The sequence below is a fragment of the Naegleria gruberi genome (assembly GCF_000004985.1).
Source record: "Naegleria gruberi genomic scaffold NAEGRscaffold_10, whole genome shotgun sequence".
Classification (NCBI taxonomy): Eukaryota; Heterolobosea; class Eutetramitea; order Acrasida; family Naegleriidae; genus Naegleria; species Naegleria gruberi.
In genome coordinates this window covers 549,905-575,743 of record NW_003163317.1, presented here as the reverse complement: position 1 = coordinate 575,743, position 25,839 = coordinate 549,905, and the positions used below count along the sequence as shown (strand labels likewise).

The window sequence follows — 25,839 nt, the reverse complement described above, 5'->3', positions numbered from 1 at the left end:
AACACGATCCAACTTGTTTGGTAGCAATACAACAACAATAACTTGCAATCTTCATCTTTAGGTTTCGAATAGTTTTAAGAATGAGACTCTCAAAGTATGCTGAAAAGAAGCAATCCCAATTCTTGAACAGTAAATCACGAGAAACTGATAAACCTAGACGAAAGGGTTTATGCACTACTTCATCCATTCAATCTAACTTGCCTCTTCCATTCTCCACACCAACCGAAACCTTTCCAATAACTTTTGTGAATAACAATAACAACTCCAAACTAACAAGCCGAACCAGAGTCATCTTTCCAACAAGAAACCTTTCCAAATGGTCCCAAATCGTCAATAATGGAACCTTCGCCCACTCCATCTCAAATCTTTTACAAAAAACAAAAAACAAACTTTCACTCAAGGAATTATCACCGAGCGGACAAATTCATTTTGTAAATATGATGAACAGAGATTTGACACTAATGCAAACGATTGAGTTGTACACTGCTCTGACTCCACACAAATTCACACTTGCCTATCGATTGAAATTTACAGTTTTGCCTAATGGAGTTTATATTAATTTTTCAATGAGTCAATCACAGAGTGGTAGTTCTGCAATGGTTTCTGAAGGAAATGAAACGAATGGTGGTCAATCGGTGGTGGCTAATTCAACTAGTTCAGCACCACTTTCTAATGCGAATAATAATCAAAATAGTACTAATTCTCTTTCAATTTCTGAATCAATTTCAACTAATAATCAACAACAACAGCAGCAACAACATTCGAATAATAGTGCATCAACTCAATCTGTAACAAGACATGGTTGGGCACTCTTTCAAATTTCACGTGAGAAGGATTCTAACAATTCAGTGCTGCCCAATAAAATTATTGAAGTAGCAATTTTGATGTAAAGTTCAGTTTTAATTCTTCTTTCATTTGTAAATTATATTCGAAATCTAAAAGATCATTTCAATAATCTTTGATTTTCATATTTCTGAGTCCAAGTAATGGAGCTGATTTAAAAGTTTCATTCCTCTTCCAAATCCAAACACCAACTTTACAATAACAATTCATTAATTCTATCAATTTCCTTTCCTACCAATTTCAAAACCAATTCAATTTCACTTCTGGTTCCACCCACCAAATCCATCAATCTATTCTTTTCCTCTTCATCATGAATAGCTGAATAAATTTCCTTCACCTGAACATCAGCCTTCATTAAATTCCTAATCACAAACAATAACTCTTCACCACTCTCCGAACGATAGAGAAAATTACACAAGTGCAAACAAGTCCACTCTTGTAATCTTCTTCCCTTCCTTTCCATTTCTATTTGATCATCATCAAAGGTATCTTTTATCAGTGAATTGGCTGCATTAACGATTGCAGGAGTTGATTCCGGCATAACAGACTCTGCTGATGAGAGATTCACCACTGATGAGAGTAACTCGTTGACGTAGCTGAACATGTGTGTAAATTTTTTTATGTTTTGTGAATTTTCTAAAAATAAAACCAAAAACGTGTTTTTGCATATTTTAAGATATTAAGGGAATATTACAAAACATTTGAAATTCAATGTATTGTACATAATAGAATTATTTCAACCAACAGATAATGTTAAATCTATTGCCACTGGTAATGTTGAGAGTTTTGTGAGGATGATTTCCAAGATGAACTAAAGCTTTACCGATTGTTGGTGTAACTCTTCTGTAGGTATAATTGATGGATGAATCAATATCCTGACCACATCCACACTTTTCCACTAACTCACTCACTTGTTGTTCGTTTTGAGTGATGAACTCAATTTCATTTCCTGTAAAATTGTTCGATATATGAACACAAATATTCAAAGTAATATAAGAAGGATCAGTGTGAAGGATTAAATCTTGATCCTCTTCGAGAGAGTAGTGAACCACGAAAATATCTTGCACTTCTTGAATTTTCCTATCAAACTTTCTCAAATTGTTAAGGTAAGGAATGACTGTAGTATTGAGATATCTCTTGAATGGCTTGGACAAAACAGTGGTAATGTTATAGTCAAAATCATCTTTTTTCTCATATAGAATATCCTTTGTTAAGACTTCACACGTGGTCTCATTGAAAATGTCCAACTCCAAGACTTTAAACTCATCATGTTCGTAAAGAGTGGAAGATTTCAATTCCTCTTGAGGAGTGAATTTAATCTGGTTATAATTTGGAAGGTCAAGCATCTTAGTATTAGAGTCCTGAGACAATCTCAATACGACATGAATGGTTGAATCTGAATTTGTGCAACCATACTCGTACAAGCACCTATCATCGGCCAATCTTTTCCCAGCAAATATCATACGTTGGTTATCAGCATAAACTCCAGAATATCCTTCGAAAACCATTTTTACATCATGGACTGTATCTCTTGAAGACAGCTCTAGCTCACATACCGTACCAGTGAGGGTTTTGAGAAAGCAGTTGATTCCTTCTGGCACTTTAACACGAGTTTTTGGCTTTCCATTGTAAATGGAGAGGGATATTTGTCTATATAGGGACGATCTCAATTCTGTATTAGCTTGATCAACAGTAATTACTTCAAATTGAGCAATATCAGGACAATTAAATTGACTAATTGGACATCCAACAATTGAAATCTCCTTCAAATTCAACTCATTTAGCAAGTATTCCAATTGATTCTCTTTCAATTCTGACAAGCCATCAAGAAACAATCTTTCAAGCTTTGGGAATATGTGAACAATCTTGTCAATATTTCTTGACAAGTGGGAGGCATAATCTGACAACTTGTTTCCCTTATAACACCTCAACAAGGATCCAACATTCAATTGTCTAACATTGTCTGCAATAGCCTCAACAAAATCAGAACCAAGCTCTCTCAATACACCAACCTTTCTTATCATTTCTCCATCAACTATATCCACCATCGCATAACTAAAGATTAAACTCAAAATTTCGGAAGGAATTGATCTTCTCCCTTTTCTAACAATATCAACTTCTGCATGAAGCTCGAGCATTCCTTCTGTTGTTGTTGTTGTTGTTGAATTAGTATCTTGTTGTTGCATCATCGTGATGAAAAAGCCTTCTAATGTTGATTTGTTTTTTTTGTGTATGTTTTGTGGCTCAGGAGGAATATGAACAGAAAGGATTTATATCTGTATTTGATGCTCGGATGTTCGATAATGTTCTTTTACAATAATAGTTCATTCATATTGTGATAATCTAAGGTAACACATTTCTTGTTGTGTTGTAGGTAATATGAGGATAGTAATTTTTTTAATGTTAAAAATTCAAAAATTCAATAGAATCATTTCTTGGACCTTTGTTGGTGAGCTATTCCTGTAAATTGACCCACCTTGGATTATTGTCGAGCAGCCCCGCTAGCTCAGTCGGTAGAGCGTTGGACTTTTAATCCAACGGTCGTGGGTTCGAGCCCCACGTGGGGCGGTTGCAATTTTATCTTGGATTTTTGGCTGCCTGAACTGACTATGTTAACTGCTGAAGGGAATAAAAATCAAACTAATTCTAAGAACATAATTGTGCAACCTAAACATTTGATACCTTTAATCTCAGTCTTTTTTAATCTACCAAGAAAAATTTGTAAAGTCGTGAAGAATATTAGGAAACGAGCAATTGTAAAAAGTAACACAATAATTAACAGTTCGCCGAGAATATTGACTTTCCACTACACACGATGGAAAGGTTTACAATCAAAAAAGCAATGTTCTAACAGCTCATGCCATTTCCAATAGTTTATGCGAAACAAAATTGTTAAAAAAAATTACACACAAATGAAATTCAACACAATCCTCTTGCTTCTTTCCGTCTTGGCCATTGCCATCTGTTACTCTCATCAAGAAAACCAATTCATCAAATATAGATTCTACTCACAAGGTAAATCATGTAATGACAACACCAATATCGAATCAGTTTCTTTCGATAAAACTAATGTCTGTGTTCCGACAAGTGATCCAGTCAATTATGGTTATGAAATTGCTCACTGTACTCAAATTTCTTCAGATAAGGTCAGAGTAATCTATAAAACTTCCTGCAATACCAATTGTTCACATTGTTTAACTAATGCTGATAATGTAATTTCTACCAATGAGTGTCAAGCTACTGCTCCTTATCATCCTTATAGAGTGGAATGTGGTGCCTTCAATATTGGTGATTATCCACCAATGTTGTGGACTATCAAGCATTCAGTTATTAATGGAAAGAGTGATTGTAAAGATGATTCAGTCAAGTCAATTTCTGGAACTCCTTTGAATACTTGTATTTCAGTTGGATCTGAAAGTTTTACTGTTTCTTGTAATGGAACTTGGGCTGAAAAACGTATTTGGGAAAATAATTCATGTAAGAATAGTTTTGAATATGATGATAGGGAAAAACTTGAAGAATGTCTTAAAGGAAAGTTTACTTTCTGTGGAAAGAAATAAAGCTTTTTCAATCTTTTCATTGAATTTACATTGTAGTCGATTAGAGGAGATAGTGTCGGAGTTAATATTTTACTAAACAAGTATTACTTGAATTGCAGCCGATTGTGAATTGTGTGCATTGAGTAAGGTTTGAGGTTAATGAGAGGCTGAACAAGTTTCCAGGTTGACTTTAAATGTTAGTGAGATCCCAAGCTGTTTGGTTCATGAAATTTCTTGGCTTAATATACTTCATCCAATTCCTTAATTAATTTAACACATATACTGAGTAGTCATTTAGACCAACAACCGAGGAGAGAATGTCTGAAGCCGAACTAGTTGTTATAGGCGATAAAAACTCGCATGAAGACCCAGGCAGTTAAATTCGTTGGTATGAACCTTCCAGGCGAAAAATACTTCTAGGATAGATTCCATTAAAATTATCCATCCCTAAAAGTCTGCTATATTAGGGATGGAATTAGGCCTTGCACAAATAGAATCCAATTAGACAACACTTATCTGTTAAGGTAGGAAATATCATTAATATGATAAGTCTCATTAAACAAGCTCTATTAGCATGAATTTAGAGCCATTATGTGTAATATCTTGTTTTATGAACCTATTCAATATCTACTAGGATTTTATGAATTATCAAGTATTAAAGAAGTATATTTAATTGGTAAATAATCACAGATTAGTTTTTAAAAATTTAAAATCTCCAATTCAATGAATTTAACACAATAAATTAATGTGTGATACAAAAGTACAATGAAATTTATTATTTTGATGTTTTGACATGGTGAACATCTGGTTAGGCTGAGAACTTGCATGTTTAGAGAGAAATTTAAGATCTTTATGATCTCATCGAAATAAAACGAAATATTTGATATGGTACATCTACAATAATACTAATAACAGTTTATTAATGTTTCAAGAAGTTTGGCTATGTACTTTTGGCATGAATCATGATATGTTATCATGAATATTCCGAAGTTGGTAAAACAACAAAATGATGAAAAACTGATAATAAATATATTGTTTATTATGTATTTGAATAGTAGTTATGAAAGACATTTTCCAAGTTGGTGAAGTACATGTTGAGTTATGGTCCATGTACATGTTGAAAATATACATGAACCTATCATGATGATAACCAATAGGAAAATGTTCGGAAGTGATTTTACCTGATGGAATCGACCATGCTGAACAATACTAGATTGAAAGTTTTCCAAATTACCATATGAATCTGGCAGTGATGATGATTTTAGTGAAAATATTGAATTTCACTAAAATATTACTATTATCAGATTTATTTCCACAAATATTACTATTATAATGATGATAAATAACAATGATGATGGTTGGAAGTTGTTCCGATGATGGTTTACCAACTTGAATTTTTCCCAAGTGAAAATTAAATTCCAAATTTATAATCACAATCCAATAATAAAAAATACTACCAGTAATACTATTAGGATGATGTTGAGATGATGATGTGAAAGTTTGGTGGATTCATGGGGTGAAATCACTCTGAAAATCACCAAAGTGTTCCCAATGTGTGTTTGGGCTGAAATATTTTTTCTTAATGGTGGAAAATAATGGAACGTGTATTTGTTCGGTGTTATTAATACATACAAGGCAACACCAAGAACTTTTGTCCATCAAATAATAGCCTAAAATGTCTTTTGCCTGAAAAGTAGCCTAGAACACTAGTAGAGGAGTCTATGATGATGTCAAAGGCATTTGACAGGTATGTTCCTCTGAACTTCTTTGACATCAGTGTAACATTCATTGTGTTGGATATGCAGACTGGTAAACATTGTCAAAAAAAATGGAAACATTGGCAAGGGAAGAGTTTTTCAAACTTATTTCAACAGGAGACAGTGTCGGAGTTTGGAATTTTATTCATGATTATCATGAGAATGCAATTAAATTGTCAGATTTTCATCAAGATGTAATTGTTGGACTGGAATTGGCATCGAAATATGGATTTTTATCAATATTTAAATTATTATTGGATGAATTATTGAATAATAAAGACGAATTATTTAATGGAAAAATCAAGGAGAAGCGATTATCTGAATGTCTGTATTTGGCATGTGAAATGAATCATTTGGAAATTGTTAAATTAATCTTGCCACACATTGACATTGTTTCTCCAAGGAATCGTGGTGGTAGATATGGTGAATTCATTGCTCCTATCATGAAACCACTTCAAAAAGGATATTTTGGGATAATTTGGTGGTATTTTGAAAAATTTAGTGTGAATCTAGATTGTTACTGTATACCATCAAGGGGGCATTATGATTGTGAAAAGTATCCACTCTATGTTGCTGTAGAAAATGGACATTATAATGTAGCTCAATATTTATTAGAGAAGGGGGCTAAGGTTGACCAATTTAATGATCATTCGATGATTACTGCCTTGTATCGTGCATTTGAACTTAAAGATGAAGAAATGATTGAATTATTGTTGAAGTTTGGGGCAAATTATCGAAATGCAAAGCATTATATATTGAAAGATGATGTGCAAGAAGAATTTAATTTAGTAATTTCCAAAGTTTTGGAAAAGATGGAAAAGAAAAAGATGAAAATCTCTGTCAACCTGAGAGCCAACACCCAATATACAGATGTTTTCTTTAACTTTATAAACTAAATCACACTAAACATAAGTAATTTTTAGTTCAATTTCAAACTTGAATTTTTGTAATCTTTTTACAAATTTAAATTTATTAAAAAAAATGGTGAAAGGCGTATCAGCAACCTCCTTGCTTGAAGAATTGGAAGGCTACAGTAGTGATGATGGTGATGATGAATTTTATAAAGATGAGGAATTATTGGAAATTAATTCCGATGATGAAAAAGAAAGTAAATCGAAAAATACAAACACGCCAATTCTGATCAAGAAAAAGATCAAGACTCGTTTTAATGAATTATCCTTTGAAGTGTTGCTACAAGTGATGGATTACATTTTTCCTTTTTATTCACATTTTGAAAAGATTACAAGTGGAGCGAGTATTGATTTCAACGATAGGAGAAAGTCAACAATGGTGTTGAGTCAAGTGTTGCATAGTTTGTTTTCCAATCAAAGGATTGTTGCTTGGATAAAGGAAAATACAAATGGATATCATTACTTTGGAACCAAGCATGGAGAATTCAAGTATTTAGCAAGCTCTCGTGCTATTTTTGCAGAGAGCTTGTTTATGAGACAATTGATTATTGATGAAATTGTTAGCGAATTTTACAATCTTATTAGAGTTTCAAAGAAAACATTTTATTCCTTTTTAATAGATGATTGTTATGATTTGTTGGTTGTCAAATTGATTTGGGAAGGACTCTATCAATGCATTAGAAATCCTGATCTTGTTCTCTCCAATTCAAGAGTTTCATCCAACATGATACAAGTATTACCAGCTAGTCAATACATTCTTAGTGAACCTGTTTATTCGGCAGTATTGAGATCTAGATATGAGCCAGTTTGGTTCTACCAAGCGTTCCTCTCACAGCCAAGTTTAGCATTCTCACCATGGATCAAAAGAGAACGTTTGAAAAAAAAAGAGCCCCAACAAGAGCCCTCCAATGAAGCACCAACACAGGTGGAATGGAGACGATTCTTGAAGTTTTTACAAAAGCAATTAAGGAGGTATCCTCTTTTAGCATCTGATAGAAAATATTATTCTAACATTTCAGACAAATTCCAATATATCAAGGAATGCGGATTTGATCCAGACCAAATTAGCAAAATTATTTATCTTGAGGAAGAAATCCCAATTGGCTCTGCAAAGGTTCTTCAATCAATCGAATCTCCAAGTGTTTTGAAAGAGTTTTTAACCAAGAACTCTAAGCTCTCCAATATCACACAAATTTGTTGTAGCAGTAATGATTTTTTAATCAGTTCCATACAGAATGTTAGGATTGAAATTGTGGATATTATTATGGATATTCAGAAAAACAAAAATTTTCTTTCACAATTGAAAAGTGACTATTTGAATTTCTCTCCGGTGCACTTGTTTATTGATACCAGCTTATCAATGGCGGATTTCAAAAAGAAGAGCCATTCAATAGTGCAATCATTGAAAAAGATGAGAAGGCACTTTTTACCAATTTGTGATATTTTCCAAATAGTTTACAAATCTTCCAATCCTCTTTTCTACCTTATTCAAAGAGTTGGTGAAGCATGCAGACAAGCAAAGTGGATCTATAAACCAAGTGATTGCATGTTAGTTTTTGAAGCACTCTATCCATTATTTGTAGAGATGAAAGAGGAAGAGTATGAAAATCTTGCAACATCTCCAAGCATTGTCAAAGAGGCAGCTCATACTCCCTTATGCTTCTCAAGTTTATTCTCCCCCAAGATTGCCTTACCAGTGCATGTGAGAGCTATTCACAAAAAGTTGTTGGCAATTACAGAGGATAACATTTTTAGAATCTTGTTGGATATTATACATACCGATAGTACTCAGAAGAATTTTTCCTTATTCAAGATGGCAATTGAATGTGCCTTAGAGAATCCATCAGAATTCGCTCCAACTCTCATGAAAAACAGAATTGCTGCTGCAATGGGTAGTATGCGAAGTGGATCTTTTAATGAGCAATTGAGCGAATTCCTCATCCAAATTCACCCAATTGTCGATTCAATTTGTGAAAGTAAAAAATGGTAAATGAGAAAGAGAAGACTAAATAATATTGGATGTACAGATTCATATCTGAATAATAATAAGTTGAATCGTTTAGTTTGCAACGATTACTTTTACGTCATCAAAAGTTCACAGTTCTTTACTAATTTTCATTCATTACTTTCGAACAAAAGTTCAACACTCACAAATTTACAAAAAAAAAATGTCGTTACCTCCAAACAATACATCATTACGCAACCCACAGTCTATTTTAAATGATTTAATAGAATCACGGAAATCTCTTCCTATTCTTCGAATCATGTCGTTTAATGTGAATTTTGGTGGTGTTAATTATGATGGAGCACTTTCGTATAATGGTCAACGAGTTTTACAAGCCATGAAGGAGAATGTGGATAATGTTGATTTGATTTGTTTACAGGAGACTCATGTTGGGTGGGAAATTGCAGTTTCGAATAGTACAACACTTTCTACTCAATATCCAAATCAAGTTTGGGATCATTCCAAGACGAATGTTTATTTAGCAAGTGGAACTGGAGTGATGGCTAAAGCTAATCTCAATTTGGATGTGGAAATGTTGAGTAGTAATGTGGAGGGAAGTTATTTTGATGCCATGCATATTATTGTGACAAGAAAGAATTCGAAACTTGAAGATTCTGTTAATTATCAAGTATTGAATTTACATTTGAGACCTCCTCTCTCATTCGAAGGTGGAAATTTACAACATATTAGTGCCTTTCTCTATCAAACCGTTTCAGTAAGACGAAATGAAGTTGAGAGTTATACGAAACAAGCATTACAAAAATGTTCCTATCCACTCATCATTTTAGGAGATTTCAACGAAACAAGTCAATCTGGAATATTCCAATCTAACTATGCCTCCCTCCTCAAAGAAATGAAATTCCATGATTTTATTGAAAATCAAACAACTTGGTATTGGCCACTGAAAGGCCCATTTTCATTGTGGGGAAGTTATGATCACATTTTTGGAAGAAAGGATCAGTTTAAATTGATTTCGAGTAAGGTATTGAGTGAGTATAAGGAAAATGCATCGGATCATTTGCCATGTATTGTTTGTTTGCAACCTTTGGTTTCGAATTTGCAAGAAAACACTGTAATTGAACTTATTAATTAAAATACAGTTTCAATTATATCAATATAGCAGATTTGTAAAATATAAAGTGATTATCTTGGTTTATTTCTTTCCTCTTCTTCTTACAAAGATAATGACAACAATGATGAGTGTAATAATTGTGGCAATAACACAACATCCACCAACACCACCAACAATGGCACCTATTAAAACTGTGTAATCTGTCAAGATTGTGGAATCGTCAGTATTAGAGTTAGTAGTTGCCTTCTTGTAGTTTTGATCAATGATTCCAAATGAAGTTAAATGGAAAGTCTTGCATGTAAGTGAAATTGTCAAGGTAACATTTCCATCAGCAAGGTTGTGGAGAATAATCTCTGTAATTTCACTTTCAACCCCATCCGATTTCCATACCTTTTCACTTTCATCATAATACATACAAGTTACATTCAAGGTTTCAATATTCGAAACAGTCATGTTGACCTTATTGAAATATAATGAAATTGGTTCTTCGAGATTTTGGACAGAAATTTTTTGATTAGAACTTGACTTGACAAGAACAATTGAGATGACTGGTGAAATAACCTCAGAAGTTTCTGTTACTTTGCTTGCTGATGAAACAGAACTGACAACAGTAACAGTGTCATTCTTCAATGTTGAATCAACACTTGTCAAGTATTGTGAAATTGTTGATGGCAGTGAAACAGTGACAGTACTTGTAGATGAGAACTCGATAGTTTTCGAATCCAATTGAGTGACATTTTGAACTGTTGTAACTTGAGTTTCAGTTGTGTTGAGAGACGTTGTTGTACAAACATATGAGCTTGACAAGACAGAACAAATATCAGCAGTTGAGCAATCGTTTCCAGAATATCCACTTGAGCAGCTGCAGTTATTCAATGATGAACAAATTCCATTTCCTGAACAAACTTTTGCATCATTGTAGGCGAGTCCATAACATGAAGTAATGTTGCAGACAATACCTTGTGAAGATTGAGTCAAATAATACTTTTCATCCTTACAATATGGTGTTAACATTCTCACTCTATTGTTTCCAAAGTCTGAGAAGATGATTCTACCATCCTGTAAAATAGAAAGTCCTGTTGGTTGATACAATAAAGAATTCTTTGAATCTGACAAGTCACCATTGAAACCTGGTTGGAAGAATGATCCAGCAATGAGTGAAATATTGCCATTCAAATCAACCTTTCTAATGATATGACCTTCTGTCTCTGCAATAATCATATCACCAGTTGGTAAGAATGCAACAGAACCAGGGTTTTTCAAATAGGCACTTGTTGCCTTGACATTATCGATAATAATCGAAGCATTGTTTGTACCCATACCAGCAATGGTTGTTACCTTTCCTTTACCAGATAAACTTGTTTTCCTAATTAAGTTATTGTTCATGTCAGCAAATACAAGTTCACCGTTTTGAATTCTCAGATCCCATACATAGTTAATATTGGTTTGATTGGCCAAGTTATCTCCATTGTAAATAGATGCATATGATGCTCCAACAATGGAATCAATAATACCAGTTGAGAGGGAAATTTTACGAATTCTATAATTGAATGCATCAGAGATATATAAATCATTGTCTACCAGTAATATTGATGAAACACCTCTGATTTTTGCATTAACAGCCAATCCCTTATCACCTAAACCTCCTGCAACTGTTTCAACCAATCCTGAAGAGGTTATTTTTCTCACTCTATCATGTAAATAATCAGAAAAGTATAATTCACTGGAAGTAGGAGAGTAAGCTACAGCAATTGGTTGATAAAGATTGGTCAATGTTGCTTCCAATCCATCTCCATTCAAATCTGTATTTCCTGTACCAGCTACATTATAAACAATATCGCTACCATAACTCATCTTTTTGATGACATGTTGTCCAAAGCAAGAAACATAAAGATCACCACTTGGTGAAAATGTCAAGAACGAAATTGAAGATAAACCAGTTGAATTGGCCAAACTGGTTACATTGAAAATTGTACTTTTAGCAACACCAATTACTGTGTGAACCTTAGAGCTGGCATCAATTCTTCTAACAAGAAAGTTGGCATTATCAGTAAAGAACAGCTCCCCACTAATTGGATTTACTGCCAATCCGTATGGAGCCATACTTGTAGATGTTGCTGCCAATCCATCTCCATTGTAGCTGGTTGAACCAGATCCAGCAATGGTTGTAATAATTCCTGTATTATTGGAAATTTTTCTAATTCTGAAATTGAAATAATCAGCAATCAAAATATCACCTGATGTGGAATTATAGAAAACACCTGTAGGTTTGTTTAGAAGTGCCTTTGAAGCCAGTCCATTATCTCCATAGAAACCAAGAGTTGAATTACCAGCAATAGTAACAACTTGTTTGGTACTGGCAACATATTTTCTAATTCTAGAATTGGTAAAATCAGCAACTAGAAAATCGCCATTTGGTAATAAGGCAATACTAGCTGGACTATTGAAAAGTGCACTTGCAGCATCACCATCTTGGAATCCTGCTGTTCCATTTCCAGTTAGTGTTGTAATCACACCTTGAGTATCAATCTTTCTAATAGCATGATTATTAGAATCACAAAAATATAAATCTCCATTTGAAGCAAAGGCCATACCAGCTGGTTGATATAATTGTGAACCAACAGCAAGATAATTATCGCCTGCCAATGTACTACTCGATCCAGCAATGAGTGTAATCTTTTGATCTTTCTTTCCCCATTTGTAAACAAAATTAGTGGTTCCAAAATAGACATCACCACTAGTTTCTGATTGAGCTACAGAGTATGGATAATTGAGATAGGTTTGATTTCCCAACTTGCCTGCAACATCATTGCTAGCAATACCAGTATAACCAGCAATAGATTCAATTGGGGATGTATTGATATTTGTCAGTGAGTTGATTCTAACTACGCGATGATTGAGGGTGTCGGCCACCAGCAACTCATCAGTCTGTGAATTGTAAAATGTTGTCTCTGGTCTAAATAATGAAACATCTGATCTTGATCCAGAGTAAGCTCCAAGGAATCTTGCAGTTCCATCACCTGCAATAGTATTCACAATACTGGTTTGTAAATTGACCACTCTAATACGATTGTTGGCAGTATCAGCAAAGTAGAGATTATTTCCATTCAGTGCAATACCAGCAGGAAGATTGATGGTTGCACTCAAAGAACTACCACCATCTCCACTGAAACTTTTTGTGCCCAAAGTATTGACAATTACAGATCTAACACCATTAGTGAATTTAACAATCTTGTTAGATCCATACTCTGCCACATATAAATTATCGCCACTCGAGTCGAAAGCAATTCCATAAGGGCCACTAGATGTTGCATATGTGAAAATGCTGCCATTATTCATGACATACTTGATTGCATTATTGGAATAATCAGAAAAGAACAATTCACCACTCACTGGATGAAAGGCAACACTCAATACCAGAGAAACTTTGGCATTGACAGCAAGAGTGCCATCAGTACTTGATCCCTGCTGTCCATTTCCAACAATATTATACACAACACCATTCACAATCTTTCTGATCATGTAATTACCTGTATCACAAATGTAAACTTCATTATTTGGCGAAACAACAACACATCGAGGTTGAGAGAACTTGGCATTGAGAGCTGAAATGTTACTGCTAAGAGAAGAACCACCTCCAGCAACAGTAATCATACTGTAATCTCCAATAGTTGAATTGTAATAAACCTTTCTAATCCTTGTTGCGTTGTACTCTGCAATAAACATCTCTCCATTCGAATTGAACGAAATACTGTGTGGCATGTTCAAGGTATCATTTGCAAAAGTCAAGCTATCTGTGGCTGTTCCTGTATGATAAGTTGGTGAGCCAGCAACAAGATGTGAAATTCCATTCGAATCAACAAATCTCACTTGCCCATATGAAACATCTGTGTAATAAACGTTCCCACCAGAAAGAGATGATGAATAAACACCAAACGGTCCATTAATACCAACATTTGTTGCTCTCACTCCTTCTCCATACAATCCTCCAGCAAGTGTTGTTATTTTGTAATCAACTGATCTGGTCTGGGCATTAGAACAACTTATCATTGCCAATGTCAAACAACAAACAATCAACAACTGAAGGCATTCAAATAAACCCATTCGATACATTTTTTGCTGAATGTTCTGATGGTATGTTCAAGATCTACATGTGTGTTTGAGTTGGGTTTAGTTTGACAGGAGTTGGAAGTAAGAAATTACGCGATTGCTATAAAAGCGAAACGACTCCTATTGCAATAATGATTGATAATGGGTGAAAGGGTTCTAGTGGTTTCTTCTTTCATTATTTCGCTTAATTGCCCAATAACATAATAATTAATATTGTAATTTAATTTCTTCAAGGCTTGGTGTGTTTTTGTTAATTATTTAATTTGCATCAAATCCATAAAGCCGACTACATAGAGGTAGCATTGAGCCAAATTATGTGCAATAAACAATCTTCCGTTTGATTTTGTTTCTTGTTGTCCAAATCCGACTAACAATTAGAAGACATTTTTTTGGCGCGGTTGTTTCCGTTATGAAAATTAAACAAAAAACAACAAATTAAAAAATTAGTGAAAACTGCTTGTGGCTCTCATCATGATGGATTAATAATACCAATACCAATTCTCAAAATACATTTCAGAGAAGAAATCTTCATGAATAGATTGCTTTTCTTCACACAAATTTACACAACACACTCTCTATCATCAACTCTTCAACAAAACCAACTCAGTTATTTAATATCATTACCACCATCACACCATCGTTTAAATTCCTCAACCAATAACAATTAATTAATCATCAGAACAAATATTATTTCCTTAGCCATATCATCAACACAAATATACTCGGGCGCGCTTAATCGTTGTGTTCTCCTGTTGTTCATGAACATGATGATATTAATAGCCTTAAAAAATGTTACAACAACGTCATCAACAACAATATCATAATGTTCTCCTCGTCCTCATTTTCTTCATCCTTACTATCATTCCAATGAATTTAGGTAAGAAATTAAATATAATTTATTTACTAAATGTTGTAATATATAGGATTTTTAAAACCCTATTGGAGTATCATAAGAAATTATGTAACTTTCCAATGTTCTCCAAATGGTAACTTCAAAAGAAGGCCTCCTCTCCTTTCACATTTCACTTTCGAATCAAGAAGAACATTAAAAAAAATGCTTTCTTTCGTCACCAACATTTTCAAGAAGAAACCAAAATCATCAACCGAAACTTCAAACAATGGATCGGGTGGTCTTCAAGGTGAATCCAAATCATTTGGTGCTATTGGAATTATTCCTAGTATGAGTATTCCTCACATTGATGCCTCCTATCAAAGTCAAGATACCAAGTTTCGTAAAGATCAGGCTACTTTCTATACTGCTAAATTTAAAGAAATGATAAAAGCTAGAATAGCCTATCGTAACGATAAATCCGAACCAACATCCTTCTCTCTGTTGGAAGCTTCCCAAGCTGTTTTGTTTAGTTTTGGTGAAACTAGTTCGATGAGAGGCCTTGGTGATAATTGGATCGCAATTTCTGATGCTGAGAATCCTGCATATATTCGATCACCATTCAAGATTAGTTCAGTCGTTATGGGCTATACAGAAGCTATTGCAATTACTGAAGATGGATTTGCATTGGGCTGTGGTTCTAATTCTAATGGTCAGGTCGGAGTTGATAGATCAGAAAGTGAATTGAAAGATTTTAAAATTTTTTCTGAATTAATTCCTCACTTTATTGTTCAAGCATCTTGTGGATATTACTTTACATTGTTTTTATCCAAGGAAGGTGATGTGTACGGCTGTGGAGATAACTCTCATGGTCAATTGAGTGAAGGATACAAAGGTTTGACACACAAGATTGATATACCTGAAAAGATCAGATCCATTCACGCAGGTTACTATCATTCAATCTTTGTAAGTTTTGATGGAAATGCCTACTGTTGTGGGCAAGGTTTTGGAAGAGCTATCACTAAAATCACTGGAATCCCTAAATTAATTTCTGCATCTGGTGGTTATGACTATAGTTTTTTCATTACTGATCAGGGAGAAGTTTATGCTTGTGGTGAATTGGGTCATATGCTTTTTGGATCAGCAAATGGAAAGCATACAACAAAAAAGGTTGAAGGATTTAATCACAAAGTAGTGACAGCTGACTCTGGTTACTATCACACCTTATTTACTACTCAGGAAGGGGTGGTCTACTCATGCGGAAGAAATCAATATAATTGTCTCAATAGAAAATCCGAGAGTGGTGCTGAGGATTGTCGTTTATTTGAACACAAAAATTTCAAGAATATTGTTCAAGTGAGTTGTGGAGGTTATCACTCAGCAGCTCTTGATTCTGAAGGTAAAGCTTACTTGTTTGGACACAGTGGATTCAATCAAAGTACAAAGGAGGAACAAAATCAACCAGGAATTTTGAAAACTCAAACAACTCTATCAGAAATGAATTTATTCCCAGACTCTATGAAAATCAACTCTGGGGGAAATATCCAATTGAAAGCTGTTTGTGTTGCATGCGGAGGTTGGAATACTATGGTTGCTTGCTCACCATATCTCCCAATATTTACATCAAAGAGTGAGAAGGAAATGCTTGCAAAACTGAAAACATACTTGCATGAATCACCAGAAAACCATCAACTTTTCGATATTGACATTATCATTACAAATCCAGTTATGTAATTTACATATAAACTCTGAGAGTTTTTTATTTAATTTGGAAATTTATCAGAATTTACCTAAATTCACAATTCATTGATTTCTTTCCAATGGAGAATATTTGAGGAAAATGCATGAATTTATACATTTTTCTCTTTCCAATTGAACTTGTTTCCTCCAATCTCTCTTCTTTAACACCTTTACTTCAGAACCCTTATTGATTCTGGCAATTTCAATTCTAGAAATAGTTTTCTTATCAAAAAAATGTTTCAATTGGAAAGGACAACATCTTCTTACTTATGATACGTGAATACAATTTCACAATCTTACATTTTGGACCTTGTTAGACATTTTAATAATCAAACTCTTAATCAACATGATGTATTACTTATAATCGTCGATGAGCCAGATGATAAAAGCTTCATGTTTGTCTCTATTTGTTTAGTTTCTTCTTTAGGGAGAAAGAGTTTTAAACTGTTGTGGATTTCTTTTCCTTCTAGAATTTAAATGCCACTTTCTATTGATTTCCTCAGGATTTTCTTCCTTACTGTTCTTTGATGATGAAGCTTGTTTATCTTTCTTTAGTGATTTGTCGGTTAATTCTGTATTCCTTCCTAGTTTAATAAGCTTATCTTCATTTATTTGATTTATTTTTGCAGCAGTATATTGAAGATGAATAAATAGGGTTATTGAATCAAGTAAAAACCATTTTCTACAATCAAATCCATATCGTTCAAAATGCTATTAAAATGTTTCAAAAAGGAAGGTGGAAAAATTCCTCTCTTCACAAGTTCCAATTTAAAATTCTCATCTTGCCATATTGTGGTGGGAAAAACTAAACAGCTATTTACATCTCTGGCAACATTCAATAATATATCCCAATTATGTTTCAACGGATCACTATTATTAAAATTTCTATATATGGATGGGTTAATTTTCAATTCCTTAATTAGAATACCAATAAAAATTTCATCCGCTGGTAATATTGGAAGGTATTCCGTACGATTCCAGTTTTTAAAAAATAAATGTAAAAATTCCTCATCCTGTTCGAATATTTTAGGAATGAATGTAATGGATTTTCCCTCTTTTAGAAATTCAATTATGAAATTTCTATATTTAATTAAATTTGGAATTTTAGTGGCATTATTCAAATCTGTTTTTAATATTTTTAAACAGAATTCCTCACTTGATCTTAAATTAATATCTATATGGCCATAAAATAAATTTACAAATTGGGGTATTTCTACTAATTGTAAAACTGTATCCTCATTTTGTAAATGTTTTGCTAATATGTTAATTAATGGATTTAATGCATGAGCGCTATTTTGATATCCATACATGGTATTGATTTTTAATTTATAATTTATATAAATAATCAATAAATCCAAATTATCTTGTACAATTTGCAAATCTATTACTTTAATAATATTTCTATTTAAATTGACTGACTTTCTAATAAAATTCAAGTCAGATTTCAGTTCTTTACTTGCCAATTCAAAGCACTTGAAATGGGTTTGAATTGCAATGAGAAGAACTTCACTCTCAGAGCTAAATACATTTCTATCAATGTGTGCCAGGAATGGAAAAGGAGATTCATGCATGGATGAAATTATCTCAATAATATCTTGTTTGGTATATTTTATATTAAATAATTCATAACATGAATAATGCTTTTTAACTGTTATTTTCCATAATTGTAAGCATTCATTGAAAATTTTCTTATTGGAAATTACGTTTAACAAACCGTAACATGCTTGTCCATCAATATTACTTGTTATATAAATTAAATCGTTTTCATTTAAATATTCCTCTATAAAATGTATATAATTAATTTTGGAACCAAATGCTCTAATATTAGTTGGATTTATAATTTTGGAATTAATGTTAAATTTTTTGTTGCTTAAATATCTAGAAATTAATTCAGTTTTATCTGATTGTGTAAATAATTGTTTAAAATTAGTATTGCATTCATTAATAAATTGAATACTTTCAATATTTTTGTAAATTAATTTAATATTAAATTCATAATCCTGTAGTAATTCCAAATTAATAAATTTCAATATATTTGAATTATGTTTGACATATTTCAAAATCATTTCCTTGTCATTTGCCCATTCTTCCTTTAATTTCCATAAGGAGGCATCAGTTTTAATATTATTTGCCATTTTAATTTCCAAATCCGCTTGAAATACCTTTTTTATCATTGTAAAATCAGCTTTTCCATGTAAAATAGCAAAAAGCACATATTCTCTATTATTTCGAAATTTATCCCTTGCATGAACCGCCAAATGTGGCCGTCCACAATAATAGTTGAAAGTATTGGTATCATGCTTTCTTACTTTTATAGCAAATGATGGATTATTTAGTAATTCACCACTTGCAAATCTTAAATTTTCCCAATTTTTCAAAAACAATTCCCACATGTATGATTCATTCTTCTTTTCACTTCCTGGGAGAAATCCCAAATATATAATATCGTGTTTCATTGCTGCCAACACGAATTCTCTTTCTTTCGGTACTAAATAGAGACATGTTGGATTTCCTTCAATTAATTCCAATATAAATTTCCTATCATTCATTAAATTAGAGGGAATATATCCACTCTTAATATCACTTCCATTAAATACTTTCTTTTTAAAACAATTTAGCATTACTTGTTTATCGGATTTAAATTCTTCAGGTAATTGTTGGTAAAATTCAAAAGTTTGTGCAATTTCAGTGATGAATCTCCGATCTCTTCGTAATATAACAGGTAATTCATAATACTTTAATATTAAACCTCTCGTATTAGTTAAATATTTTAATATTTGTTTGTAGCATGATAAATTTCGTTCTTGTTTATATTTGCTATTCAATAATTGTTCCATAAATTTGTCATGATCGTCCAATATAATTACTACACGTTCAGCATCATCATGATGATGGCAGTTACTAAACATTTTTTTTTGAGATCAACGTGACTTTGGTTCTTCAAGTGCAGACTGGAGATTACTGGTTCGATGGAAAAGCGATTGTAACTAAGGCGGGGATACTCACGAAAAGGTTAATGAGCCAAAACGCTTACAGATCTATCGACACTACTCACCAATGGAATTAACAAGAGTTAAAGTGGATTTTTTTTGAGCAGAAAGATGATAGGAAAAGAAAAAACTTTACAAAATCAAGTAATAAATAGACTGCTTGTTGATATCTCATAAAAAGGCAATAGCGATTTAATATGAAAAAGATTGCTAAATAGTTTTTTGAAAAGAAGAATCAATCACTATCTTCTTCGTATTTAAGTTCTATCAATATCTTCATAATGACTCTTTTACATTGAGATCTCAGAGATGATTTACATTTGGGAATGATATTTACTTCAGCATTTTCCATCCATTCACATTCATTATATCCAACTTTTAAAACTTCATTATCAATTGCGTATTCCATTAATTCCAAAAAGGAGGAAAATAAGAATTGCTCACTATCAGGAAATTCCTTTGAATATGTAGTATCATACAGATGGGAAAGAATTTTGGCAAGTTGGGGGAACTGTTTCAGTGTCTCCTTTCCACAAGCAAGCATGGTAAAGAACATGTTCTCCATGTACTTGTTTAGTAAATCCGATTCAACCAGATTATCGAATGCTTTGAGTTGTGTTGCATTACTAGTTATTGGACCAATAGTTTGTTGCAATATCATAGAAGAGATTACTCCTCCATTAATTAAAATATCATTGCTCACTATTCTGCTCAGTGCATAATGAACTTCTTTGATCTTTTCTACAAAGAATATTGCTTGGTCTGGGTCAGTAGTTTCCAAAGCAGATTTTGGTAGAATGGCATTACGGATTATAATTGGCAATAAGAAATCATAGATATAATCTTGATCTTCGCCAAGTACCTCAGAAACAAAGGAAAAATGGGTGTGCAGTATCGTGGAATCGCTAAAGCATCCCAACAATGTGAATATTGGACTCATTTCAAAGTTTGGATCTGCGTCACCATTAGCAAAGTAAAATGAAATAAAATTGACCAAGAATGGATAATATTCTAGCTGGTCAAACACCTCCAATAGAGTATTTCTATCAGTTGATTTGATAATTTCTTTAAGGGTCAAGGCAAATGATGGAAGAAGGTCACTTGATAAAGTGCACTTCATAACCTCTGTCTGTTTTTCAATGAATACAAGCAATCTTTCTAATAGGTCAATATCATTTACCATCATGAGATACGTAACCTCTATCATACGAAAGAATTTGTCAATGTTCATATAGTGCATTTTCTTCCTTTCGTCATTTGTTTTTTTTAAACTGACCAAAAAATTTTCCACACAAATGTTTTCAAATAAGGTAAATATTAAGGATTTGAAGCTTTCCGCAACAGATTCACCAATTTTTACGTTTGTCATAATTTTGGCAATTCCTCTCAACATGTCAAAATAATCTGGTACCTCCTCTAAATTCAATTCATGTGATTTGATAATTGCCTCCATCAAATCGTCAGAATAATAACTAGTTTTAGTGAAAAAATCCGAAAGGGAACGGAAAGTTCTTGCTCTAATTGTACTATTTTTGGAAAATAGCAATCGCTTACACCAGAACAAAATATTAAATAGGTATTCCCTAAAATTGTCTGATAAAAGATCTATAGTACCCTCAGTCTAAGTAACAACTGAGATAGATCTAATGGCTGTGGCAACAGCTTGTTTACCGACTAAACTTCCCGACTCATTAATCATTTCATCATTAAGGGATTCAATAATCAACTCTTTAAAGTACAGACAAAACTCTACCTTTTGATTTTCATTGAAATCTTCAAAATCAGCATCTAGCAAAATATCAATTAGAGTTAACAGCTTAATTTTGACCGCCAAAGCACTTTCGCCACGGTTTCGTTTCTTATTTTGGATGTCTGGAACTTTCTCACTAATGAAATCTTCTGTGATAATAACTGAATTTTCTGTATTTTGTATAATTCTGTAATCATCTTTGATTAATCTTTGAACAAAATCACAATTACGTATTGATAGTTGGGCCACAGAAACAATACCAAGCGATACTAGATTTGGAGTATCTTGTTCAAAGGTCAACCCTACCAAATTGTATAAATATTCAATGTACACTTTTGAAATGTGGTCCATGGTAAGCTTTAATTCTGAACTCATCTCGTCGAGGTCATAATCATCAGAAATAAGAATTGCAGTAGAAAGGAGATAATTTTCAGTTATTGTCAAATTGAATGATTTTCCAGGATTCTCATTCAAGAATTTTTCCTTCTTTTCAGAAAAATGTTGATAAAGCACTAATGATAATAATATAGTTGGACGTGATGTCATTATATTATTTAGGGAATTAGCGCCAGTATAAATGTCACTATTCATACACATGTACAAATGTAAAATGAACTGTTGCCATTTCTCCAAACTTTCCATTCCACTTGTGAACTCTTTAAGCTCTCCTTCATTTGATTCTCTATAAATTCGTTGCAGGCAATCAAAAAACTTTGTTAAAACCTTCTTTTCAATGCAATTAAAAAATAGCCGAAACTCTTTTGCATTCTTAGCAGCAAGTTTCACCTCCAATAACCAAAACGAATTAATCAACAGTATCGTTTTCATACAAATATTCTGTTCACTACTGTCATCACAAATATTTAATTCCAACATTGAATATTCATCAATGCCTTTCTCCGTACCAAAAAATTCTTTCGGATCATATTCATACTTTTGTAACAAGCGTATAATTGTGCCTAAAGTGTTTGAATTAGGTTCCTGTGCAACGCCATCCTGAACAATCTTTTTGATGGCTGTGAAATTGGAACGCAGATCTTTGATGGTTTTCAATTCACTCATTTTTTCAAGAATTTGTACCTAAAGTCTCTGCATTTTTTTATATTTTAAATTTATTACTAATAATATAAGGGAAATTCAAATCGTTCTCTCTTGAGCTCAATATTATAAAATTAATATATTGGAGCCATAGATACCCAATTAAAATCAAATTCAACAGGTTGTCCAGGATGTGGATTAGCTGGGCTATTAACATTATTCCACTTGAATACTGGTTCTTGGTCGTGAGTTGGTCCAGATTGAGCAAAAGCAAAGTTTCTTCTAGCAAAGGCAATGTCAGTAACTTTAGCATCAATAGCACCAAATGCTGAGCCTCCAGGATTCAAATCACATCTGGATGCAATTTGATGGCATGCATCTCCTAATGAAAGTGGATCATGTTGATAGTCATTATATCTGATCAATTTCTTGACATCCTCAATGGTATTGACTGAAGGTGCATCACGTTTGAAAATCTTAGCTCTAGGACACTTGTCATAACTGAAAAAGTCTCCATACTTTTTCAATTTTTCTGGATATCCACTAACATTAAAAATATATGAGAAGTAAGGAAGATTGAATGATGGCCAATATCTTTCATCGAGAATGTGACTCATTGAAGCACTCATACAATCTCCTGGAATTTGTTCCAAAATATAGAATAATTCTGGATCTGATTTATCAGCTCCTGGTACAAATTTCTTAGTGTCAATAATCATCCATTGATTGTTATAAGTGCCACTATAGTGGTTCTGGATTTAACATTCATTTTGTTAAAAATACATACCTATTATATTTGGCAAAGAGTTCAGTCCATTCTTTGGCAGAGTTGGCTAATCTGTTTGCAACAATATTTCTCATCCAATATAATACAGTTTCTGATGTAACATAATTGTACAATGTTTGATTATAGATGGAGTTTGTTGTTTCAGTAACAATAAGTCCAGCACTAGTAATGTAGAAATCATCACCACTAGCCAACCATCCAGGTGATGAAGAAAAGCTGACCAACTTGGCAGGTGTATCCTTAAAATTAATTCTGTAATGTTTGTAAATTCTCAACATGTATTGATAAGGAGCCCAGGTGGCATGAGTAAGGAAAAGATTCTTCTTGTCTTCACTATACTTGATGAATGCAGTGCATCTTGTGTGAAGGAGTGTATATTTTTCAATTTCTTCCTTGCTCATATTGTCAAAATTTGTTGGTTGCCACTTGGAATACAAGTCATCAGTGTCAGCAGCTACTTGGAATTTGAGCATTTCTAGAAGTGTCAATGTTGGTGTTTTGAATTGTTCAGCCATTTTTTTTAAATAGCCAGCATAGAGACCTTCAACTTGATCCAAAACCAAACCTACATGAGTCCAATAAAGTTTTTCATTGGTATTTCCATTTCTAGATTCAGCAATTTTTCTTCTCATGAAACGTAAATTGTCATCCAAAAATTGATTGAGTTGAGGATCCAAACTTGGAGTATAGCTTGCATTGTTAAATCCAGGCCAATAGGTTTCCATTAAATTGGCAGTTACATAACCTGTGCATTCAAATGATTTCCATGAATATTGATGAATTCCATTTTACCAACAACATACCTTCAACAAAACCAGCAGCAAAAGCTTGATCAGCATCTGTTTCATCAGGATTTGTTGTAAGACTCAACAAGGCCCACCCAGTCTTGTTAGTTGTCTCATCATAGTGTACATGAGCATGTACTTCATCTCCTCCGAGAAGATTAATTTTAGCCTTTGGCAACATGTAAAATGAATCCAAACTTCTCTTCATTGGGGAAGATGATGATGGACGAACAACGAGAAATAAATCATCGGCTCCTTGCACTCCAACCGTCATCATTAACGAGAGCACAACGACCAACAAAGTTGTGCAATAAATAATTTTCGTGCGATTGTTTGTTGTCATTTTTTTTTCAACAATCATAAAAATTTCACCCTCCATTTTTATCCACGCAAATTGTTTCACCAATCATATGATCACATAGTGGAACAATCGGTGAAATACTACTACGAATCTTTCGATTACAATGCGGAGAGACTCTAGTTTACAATATCTTGTGGTTTAAAGTATTTACTGATACACTCGAATGATAGAAGCTTGTTGATCGACAACATAGAGTAGTCCAGATTGATCGTCATAGAAAATTCCAAATGGATGGAGATGTTCCTCGTGGTGAATTTTAATTTCACACCCCTGCAACAAGTCCCACACAACAATCCTCTTATTTCCATAATCTGAGATGTAAATTCTAGGTTGATTCAATTCTTTTGCAACCGAAAGTGGATGTTTCCAATGATTTTGTACTTGAAACATGTCTGAGTTTTCACATTTGCCATCGGTAAATGTAATTTTAAAGACCATATTAGATTCGTGATTGAGAGCAATGAATTCTGAATTTGAAATGGCAAACAGTCCAGGAGAATCACACAACGACAAGACTGGATATTTGGCCAATAGAGAACCATCACAATCTCTATGAGCATTTAATCCTTGTGCATCATTGTTCCATCTCAATACTACCTTTTCCTTTCTACTTGTATCATGTATTACCATTATAGATCCAGACAGTTTTTCAGAAATCTTCCACATAGGCTCTATATCTTTCAACTTGACTTGTGCATGTTCAACCAATTTGGCAATATTAAATTTAAAAGTAATTCCATTATCTCCAAAATAAATATATTCATTTCCAGCACTATCAGACTCAATCCAAAAATCAGTGACATTCTCTTCCAAAATAAATTCAGTCCTCAATTGATAATTATCCAAATTGAGAAATACTATTCTATCATTATGATCATCAGCAATTACAAGACAACCATGATGGCGAGCAATTTTAATATCGGAAGGATAATGAAGTTTCAACTTGTTCTCTTCATTAGAAACTTCTTCCACATCTCCGTCCTCGGTAATTATAGGCCTTTGATAGCCAATCGTTTTGTGGGGAGTAAATTGCATGGAGAAGGTTTTGCTCTTGTTGGACGAAAGTTTTTCACGAAGTTTAGCATAAAGAGGATTGCAGACTTCGGATTGAGTGAAATTAAAGAAGGTGAAAGAAACTTTATCTTCATCATTATCGCGATTGATCATTTTTTTTGTTTTGAAACGAACAAATTGATGATTACATTAAATTTGTAAACAATTTCATCAAATAATCTTTCTAAATTTTTATTCTGGCCAGAAAGGAATGAATGTTGGTTCTGAAATGTAGCATCAAACCATAAAGAGACAAGAAAAGTTGAATG

The 25,839-nt window shown here is 33.2% G+C and overlaps 13 protein-coding genes and 1 non-coding gene across 14 annotated transcripts; 7 read left to right on the top strand and 7 right to left on the bottom strand.

Annotated features, from left to right (window-relative positions):
- Positions 1-23: 23 nt before the first annotated feature.
- On the top strand, positions 24-890 carry NAEGRDRAFT_78826 (uncharacterized protein; the record flags this gene model as incomplete). The annotated part of the gene is made up of 1 exon (XM_002680338.1): positions 24-890. Exon 1 carries the CDS (start codon positions 81-83, stop codon positions 888-890), a length of 810 nt encoding a protein of 269 aa, XP_002680384.1. The 5' UTR covers positions 24-80.
- A 146-nt stretch (positions 891-1,036) lies between these two features.
- On the bottom strand, positions 1,037-1,447 carry NAEGRDRAFT_64573 (uncharacterized protein; the record flags this gene model as incomplete). The annotated part of the gene is made up of 1 exon (XM_002680212.1): positions 1,037-1,447. One exon carries the CDS (start codon positions 1,445-1,447, stop codon positions 1,037-1,039), a length of 411 nt encoding a protein of 136 aa, XP_002680258.1.
- A 763-nt stretch (positions 1,448-2,210) lies between these two features.
- On the bottom strand, positions 2,211-2,423 carry NAEGRDRAFT_5750 (uncharacterized protein; the record flags this gene model as incomplete). The annotated part of the gene is made up of 1 exon (XM_002680211.1): positions 2,211-2,423. A coding segment is annotated over one exon (213 nt), but the record flags the coding sequence as incomplete, so codon positions are not given.
- Positions 2,424-3,338: 915 nt separating this feature from the next.
- NAEGRDRAFT_t167 lies at positions 3,339-3,411 on the top strand. The gene has a single exon. It is a non-coding gene; the product is annotated as a tRNA-Lys (tRNA).
- A 344-nt stretch (positions 3,412-3,755) lies between these two features.
- NAEGRDRAFT_47137 (uncharacterized protein) lies at positions 3,756-4,403 on the top strand (the record flags this gene model as incomplete). Its single annotated transcript, XM_002680337.1, has 1 exon — positions 3,756-4,403. One exon carries the CDS (start codon positions 3,756-3,758, stop codon positions 4,401-4,403), a length of 648 nt encoding a protein of 215 aa, XP_002680383.1.
- A 1,807-nt stretch (positions 4,404-6,210) lies between these two features.
- On the top strand, positions 6,211-7,035 carry NAEGRDRAFT_64570 (uncharacterized protein; the record flags this gene model as incomplete). Its single annotated transcript, XM_002680336.1, has 1 exon — positions 6,211-7,035. The coding sequence occupies one exon, from the start codon at positions 6,211-6,213 to the stop codon at positions 7,033-7,035; it is 825 nt and encodes a 274-aa protein (XP_002680382.1).
- Positions 7,036-7,120: 85 nt separating this feature from the next.
- On the top strand, positions 7,121-9,040 carry NAEGRDRAFT_47136 (uncharacterized protein; the record flags this gene model as incomplete). Its single annotated transcript, XM_002680335.1, has 1 exon — positions 7,121-9,040. The coding sequence occupies one exon, from the start codon at positions 7,121-7,123 to the stop codon at positions 9,038-9,040; it is 1,920 nt and encodes a 639-aa protein (XP_002680381.1).
- Positions 9,041-9,314: 274 nt separating this feature from the next.
- On the top strand, positions 9,315-9,912 carry NAEGRDRAFT_64568 (uncharacterized protein; the record flags this gene model as incomplete). Its single annotated transcript, XM_002680334.1, has 2 exons — positions 9,315-9,770; positions 9,844-9,912. 2 exons carry the CDS (start codon positions 9,315-9,317, stop codon positions 9,910-9,912), a joined length of 525 nt encoding a protein of 174 aa, XP_002680380.1.
- A 296-nt stretch (positions 9,913-10,208) lies between these two features.
- Positions 10,209-13,889, bottom strand: NAEGRDRAFT_47135 (uncharacterized protein; the record flags this gene model as incomplete). The annotated part of the gene is made up of 1 exon (XM_002680210.1): positions 10,209-13,889. One exon carries the CDS (start codon positions 13,887-13,889, stop codon positions 10,209-10,211), a length of 3,681 nt encoding a protein of 1,226 aa, XP_002680256.1.
- Positions 13,890-15,291: 1,402 nt separating this feature from the next.
- NAEGRDRAFT_78825 (RCC1 domain-containing protein) lies at positions 15,292-16,831 on the top strand (the record flags this gene model as incomplete). The annotated part of the gene is made up of 1 exon (XM_002680333.1): positions 15,292-16,831. One exon carries the CDS (start codon positions 15,292-15,294, stop codon positions 16,798-16,800), a length of 1,509 nt encoding a protein of 502 aa, XP_002680379.1. The 3' UTR covers positions 16,801-16,831.
- Positions 16,832-17,462: 631 nt separating this feature from the next.
- NAEGRDRAFT_64565 (uncharacterized protein) lies at positions 17,463-19,715 on the bottom strand (the record flags this gene model as incomplete). The annotated part of the gene is made up of 1 exon (XM_002680209.1): positions 17,463-19,715. The coding sequence occupies one exon, from the start codon at positions 19,713-19,715 to the stop codon at positions 17,463-17,465; it is 2,253 nt and encodes a 750-aa protein (XP_002680255.1).
- A 316-nt stretch (positions 19,716-20,031) lies between these two features.
- On the bottom strand, positions 20,032-22,608 carry NAEGRDRAFT_47133 (uncharacterized protein; the record flags this gene model as incomplete). The annotated part of the gene is made up of 2 exons (XM_002680208.1): positions 20,032-21,345; positions 21,550-22,608. The coding sequence occupies 2 exons, from the start codon at positions 22,606-22,608 to the stop codon at positions 20,032-20,034; spliced, it is 2,373 nt and encodes a 790-aa protein (XP_002680254.1).
- Positions 22,609-22,654: 46 nt separating this feature from the next.
- On the bottom strand, positions 22,655-24,499 carry NAEGRDRAFT_78824 (lysosomal/endosomal membrane protein p67; the record flags this gene model as incomplete). Its single annotated transcript, XM_002680207.1, has 3 exons — positions 22,655-23,325; positions 23,372-24,116; positions 24,175-24,499. 3 exons carry the CDS (start codon positions 24,497-24,499, stop codon positions 22,719-22,721), a joined length of 1,677 nt encoding a protein of 558 aa, XP_002680253.1. The 3' UTR covers positions 22,655-22,718.
- Positions 24,500-24,664: 165 nt separating this feature from the next.
- NAEGRDRAFT_47131 (uncharacterized protein) lies at positions 24,665-25,684 on the bottom strand (the record flags this gene model as incomplete). The annotated part of the gene is made up of 1 exon (XM_002680206.1): positions 24,665-25,684. One exon carries the CDS (start codon positions 25,682-25,684, stop codon positions 24,665-24,667), a length of 1,020 nt encoding a protein of 339 aa, XP_002680252.1.
- Between the last annotated feature and the right edge of the window lie 155 nt (positions 25,685-25,839).